Source organism: Hibiscus syriacus, unplaced genomic scaffold (assembly GCF_006381635.1).
Source record: "Hibiscus syriacus cultivar Baekdansim isolate YM2019G1 unplaced genomic scaffold, ASM638163v2 tig00110483_pilon, whole genome shotgun sequence".
Lineage (NCBI taxonomy): Eukaryota > Viridiplantae > Streptophyta > Magnoliopsida > Malvales > Malvaceae > Hibiscus > Hibiscus syriacus.
In genome coordinates this window covers 2,003,174-2,008,948 of record NW_024062759.1, presented here as the reverse complement: position 1 = coordinate 2,008,948, position 5,775 = coordinate 2,003,174, and the positions used below count along the sequence as shown (strand labels likewise).

The 5,775-nt window shown below is 33.2% G+C and overlaps 1 protein-coding gene across 1 annotated transcript; it reads left to right on the top strand.

Annotated features, from left to right (window-relative positions):
• Positions 1-3,220: 3,220 nt before the first annotated feature.
• On the top strand, positions 3,221-4,782 carry LOC120129250 (two-component response regulator ARR18-like). The gene is made up of 5 exons (XM_039146806.1): positions 3,221-3,709; positions 3,793-3,869; positions 3,983-4,019; positions 4,098-4,197; positions 4,329-4,782. Exons 1-5 carry the CDS (start codon positions 3,436-3,438, stop codon positions 4,780-4,782), a joined length of 942 nt encoding a protein of 313 aa, XP_039002737.1. The 5' UTR covers positions 3,221-3,435.
• The last annotated feature ends 993 nt before the right edge of the window (positions 4,783-5,775 follow it).

Sequence of the window (5,775 nt, the reverse complement as noted above, 5' to 3'; positions counted from 1 at the left end):
AGGACTTCATATAGGCTGTTGTGGTTTAGATGGGGATTATATTTCAATGCAATGTGATGTTAGTAATATTGTGGTGGCCTGCATGTATCCAAGCTTTATGTTTGTATGGTCTCAGGGGATATGGTGTATATGTGTGGTTAAAGCTTTATTGTTGTTTGTTTCTCTGCCCCGAGTCAAGAATACTCTTTTCCTCCATTTAAATTTAGGGAGGCTTTTGACTTAAGCTCGATTAATAAAAATCATTTTGATGAGTAAAAAAAATTAGCATAAATGTGACTATACTTCACCCTCATTTGTTTTAATTTCCCATTGGTTTGTATTGATGTTCTCCTTTGTCTTAAAGCGGTTACTCTTTGTAAATTTTAAATATAAATAATATAAAATTTATTATTCTATAAATAATTTTAAATATAAATAATATAAAATTTATTATTCTATAAATATATATAATACACTAAAATTTTATTACTTTATAGTTAATTTGCATGTTGATGTAAAAACTAACAACTTCACTTCTTTCTAGCTAGTTGAAATATTACCACCCATCGTGAGGGACAAGGTTATTGTAAATGTACTATTATAAAATAGGTTAACATTGATTAAAATATAAATTGAATAGGAATAAATCAAATAATAAGTGTATTGTGAAAGAATCACTATTTTAAAAATAAAGTCATCTTGATAGATGTAATTGTAAAATGGATGTTATTTTCGAAAATAATATAGTTTTTTATAACAGATAGAAACAATAAACCTTTAAAATATTTATTGTTTTGAAAATTTTAAATAAAAATATTTTTTAAAATGATATGATATAAATCGAAAATACAAATATAAACAACATTGAAATCGGATGAACGATGAAGGCATACGTATGTTAAACCTTAACTTCAACTAATCAATAAGGACAAAAAAAACTATAAATACTCTCTTATAAACCTTATTTTCAACTAATATGAAATAATTCACTTGTATTACTATTGATGGAAACATTTGGATTGTGTCGGTTGTTGATGGATCGGACGATCATTGATTGATTTATGAGTCAAGAAAGATAAATGCATCAAGAGAGAGGTTTTAGATCTTTCTTCCGGTCTTGATCGAGATGTTTTATAATAAATCTGAGTGAATATCATATGATCTTACCAGAAGTTACGTGAAGAGATCACGATTTCTCAAAAAGTGTAAAGACTTTGAGTATTGTGTTCTGAATTATCTTATATATGAGATTAGAAAGAGATATAACAATTACAAAACAAAAAAATTATCTTAATTAAACTGTTTGGAACTATCATATATATTAAAAAAATTGTTTTGTTTTTCTTAAACATTTGAGATCTTCTGTGAATTATTATTTCATCAGACAGTAATAAAATATCCACAGTTATAAGCAGTGTTATTAAAACCGGACCGGCCGGTTCAACCGGTTGAACCGTGAACCGGTTGCCTGTCCGGTCCGGTTAACTCCCAAAACCGGATGAGCACAGAACCGGTAGAACCAGCTGAGAACCGGTAAAACCGGGGTGAACCGGCTGAAAACCGGTAAAACCGATGTGAACCGCCGGTTCTCTTTTTTTCTTTAAAAAAAATTAAACCAAAAGACGTCATTTGTTAAACGAGCCGAGTCGAACTCGAGTACCGCTGAGCTCAACTCGAACTCGAAAACTTTAAAAGTAAGCTCAACTCGACTCAAAAACTCACGAGCTAAAAATTATCAAGTTCAACTCGAACTCGAAATATAATATTGAAACTTAAACTCGAAAAGGCTCGAACTCAAAAAAAAAATAGAAGCTTGATTAAAGCCTGAAATTCGAGTTCAATTGAAGCAAAAGAATAGTTCGCTCTGTGCTCACCAAAAGGCTCCATGATTTTGAATGTCAAATTACCTCTAGTATTTATAGAAGTAAGTTGTGATGCTCTTCTATATTTCTTAGCCATGTGAGATTGTTTTGTTCTAATATTTTCTCTTTAGACTTTTGGGATGCTCTTCTATGTTTCTTAGCCATGTGTGATTGTTTTTAAAAAAAATTAAACCAAACGACATCGTTTGTTATGATTTTTTTCAGCCCCAATTTTATTTTTTTGATTATAGTTATATAATTATATTTATTATTTAATATGTTTTACCTTAAATATTATGTTGTAGTTGATTTGAATCATTTTGTTTCACTTGATTTTATGTTTTTTAACTTATATATGTTATGACTTGTGATATTTTTATACCTTTTAATATTGTAAACTTAAAAAAAATGTTATATATATATTAATATTGCTTTGAATATTATGTAAAATTTAAAAATATATTATTTTATATAAAATCCGGTTGAACCCGGTTGAACCAGTAAACAAGTACCTTCATCGGTTTAAGGTTCAGTCCGGTTTTAAAAACATTAGTTATAAGTTGTAATAGGAAAGACGATAATTAAGACATCAAAAACAAGTTGAAATTGGTTGTGAAAAGTCGAACTCTAAAAAAGTTAATGCATGTGTTGGCAATGGCATGACGAGATCCCTGTGAATTATGATTGGAACGGCAAAACAACCCCCAGTGTCCATGTCAATAACCATGTGAATGATAATGGAAACAGTTAATATATATATTTTATATAATATTTTCGGTCGATATGATAAAAATAAAAAAATCGTAATCATCTCTAAGTATATATAATATTTATGAAATTAGTGGTCCGATCATTGAGCTGCCCGAGGAGGAGGGGGAGGAGGAGCAAAGCCCGTGATTCCTGTTGGAAAGGCAATTTCTTAATCTTTTTTGTATCTCGCAGTTAAAATTTTTATATTTAATCTTAACTTCTACGTAAACTACTTTATTTCGTTTCGATATAATATTCATTGTAGAAGAATAAATAAGAAAAAAGGTCGTTCATTATAGGCTGGACGGGGAACAATGTCAACAAGGCCGCCATGTTGAGTCACACAAATTCTTCTCTTGCATTTAGCCTAGGGACAAAATTAATACGAACAAAAGTCCACTTTGAAGTAAATAGTGTTCAATTTTTAATTCCGACAAACCAAACTCGAGGTCTGATAATTTTTCTTAAAATAGTACGATGAGAATCTCTAATTCCATGCCAAATTACTAACCTATCCCTGGTTCCATAACTTCAATGCATGATTCGACATCCATACATGCATGGATGAAAATATATACCATAAGGGATATAAGTAAATATTATTGTTTACTAGTCCCAATCCTAAGAGAGAAATAGGTTTGTCTGTCTTCCCTGTCAAGATCTAGGGTTTTCCAATCTGTTCAAAGATCTGTTTGAAGCTAGTTTTCTCTCTGTCTTGCCCTTACAAGAAGATCAAATCGAGTTCATGTTGATCCACCAAGAAACCTACAGCAATCACAAATTATTAGGATTTTTCAGCCCTCCAAATTTCATGCTATGATTCCTGTACTTGGATAAAATCAAGATGGAAAGAAATAGCAGCACCGAATGCTCAAAGACAACAACGACCCCATCTAAACAAAACCACCTTCCGCCGGAGGCCGAGAGCGAAACCGAAGACAACGACGGTGAAAGTAAGCCTAGAAATGTAGGAAGCTCGAGCAACAGCACGGTGGAAGAGAACGATAAGAAGCCATCCGTTAGGCCTTATGTCAGATCCAAGACGCCGAGGCTCCGATGGACACCGGACCTCCACCTTGGCTTCATTCACGCCGTCGAGCGACTCGGTGGACAAGACAGTGAAACTTCATCATCGATCTCTCTAGCTAGTCTCATCTCAATTTGTCTGCAATTTTTTTTTTAATTTCTCACTTCGATACAGGAGCTACTCCGAAGTTGGTTCTTCAGCTGATGAACATAAAAGGACTTAGCATCGCTCATGTCAAGAGCCACCTACAGGTTGTTATTCATTTATTTGTAGATTTGGTAAAAGGATTAATAGGAGAGAACCCTTTGATTTGTTTTGTTCTAACAATCTTTTCCTTCAACTTTGGGGACTAATTTTTCATCAGATGTATAGAAGCAAGAAGATTGATGATCCAAGAAAAGGTACGTATGTAGTTTCAATTAGGGTTTCGAATTTCGATCATTGGTCGTCTCTAATGTATATACCTTTGCATATGGCAGCCATGAATGATCATAGGCATCTTGTGGAAAGTGGAGATCGAAATATTTATAACTTCAACCAACTTCCCATGCTGCAAGGCTATAAGAATCATCACCAAAGGTATAATTCCAACACTTTCAGGTGCTAAATTAATCTAGAATCAATAAATGCACGTACGTACTATTGTAGTTTAAACCCAAATTTTTGCTTGTTTTTCAAGATACGGCGATGCTTCTTGGAATGGCCGACAGTTCTCGATACATAATTCTTATACGAGCCAGTTTCATCGATGAACAAAGACCAGGATTGCATGGAACCGTGATGGAGAGGATCTTTGGCAGTAATAGGACGACAAATTATGCTTCCCCTTTCAATGTATTGAAGAAAGAATTTTCATCGTTCCTTACTCATCCAAGTACTCAACCCAAAGTAGAATACGGGACAAGTTTTAGCCGGAACAGTGCACATGGGCGTAAGGCGATGAAAAGATCGATATCGGACAGCAATCTCGACTTGGATCTATCTTTACGGTTAACATTGCTGAACGAGGAGCGGCGGAGATTGGTGGAGGAAGACGATGTCGGCCGTGACTTATCACTATCGTTGTGCTCACCGCCGCTACCGTCAAAGGTTAGCAGATTGGAAGGAGAAGATAGTAGTAGGGGGAGTGGAAGAAGGGTAAGTACTCTTGATCTGACTATATGAATGGGGACAATTCTAAGTGAGATCTTGAGGTACTTATCCTAGGTAGAGGAAAGGGTTTTTCTTGTTGTCAAATTGTAGTGTGATTCTCTGTCGTTTGCTTCACATTATCAGCTCCGTTCAAAGTTATGTTGAAAAAGAGACAGGCTACACAGTTCTAGGTTCATAGTAATCTTGCTGACAAAAATAGAAGAAGACAAGTCTTGTTGGCAAGAAACTAGTTCAGGTGATTCTTTGAAAGAAGAGCACAACATTAGAGAAAAGGGACAAATTTGATGGGATAATGGTTTAGAAAAAATAATTTGTAGGGAACGTTGGATAAATTATTTTCTTAATTGGGGTGAAATGAATAGTGTAGGAAGACAATCAGATCATCTGATATTTTTAGGAAGACGCCCGGAAGATATGTGTCTTTAGGCTTAAATTATGTGTAGATTGTAGGGTTGAGCAACGAAACAGAGAAAACCGATTCGAACCGGATTATTCAGTTCAATTTTTTAAATTTATGGTTCAGTTTTGTTTGGTTTTAAAAACATTAATATGTAATTCTTTTCGATTTCGGATTTTTCATGTGGAAACCATTTGAACCTAATTAAATCTAATTTAAAAATAAAGAAAATAAGTATACAAAACACATTCCTATTGAATTCATTATAATACAAGTTTAAATAAATAAAATATTAAAACTAATAATATTTTTATAAATTTAAATTTATATATTTACATTCGATTTAAGTTTTAAATTTAATTTTTTTTGAGGTTGAGTTTGGAAATAGTGAACATTCAAAAACCATCAAACCTAATCAAATCAAACCAAAAGTCATGGTTTTTATGTCATTCAGTTTGGGTTTTGATTCCCATTTTTAAAAACCCACAAAGTTTGATTCAGTTCATATTTTAGAGAAAAACAAAATCGAATACACCCCTAATAGTTTGAACGTCAATCTTAGCAGATTACCAAGACATTGACATTAGGTAGTCTGGTCGTCTTTCCCA

What these genes read in the sequence shown, in the direction of transcription:
- LOC120129250 (XM_039146806.1), top strand. Translation starts at nt 3,436, where the DNA reads ATGGAAAGAAATAGCAGCACCGAATGCTCAAAGACAACAACGACCCCA. An exon ending in GCGACTCGGTGGACAAGACA is followed by an intron (nt 3,710 to 3,792) that starts GTGAAACTTCAT and finishes ACTTCGATACAG; the next exon opens with GAGCTACTCCGAAGTTGGTT. An exon ending in ATGTCAAGAGCCACCTACAG is followed by an intron (nt 3,870 to 3,982) that starts GTTGTTATTCAT and finishes ATTTTTCATCAG; the next exon opens with ATGTATAGAAGCAAGAAGAT.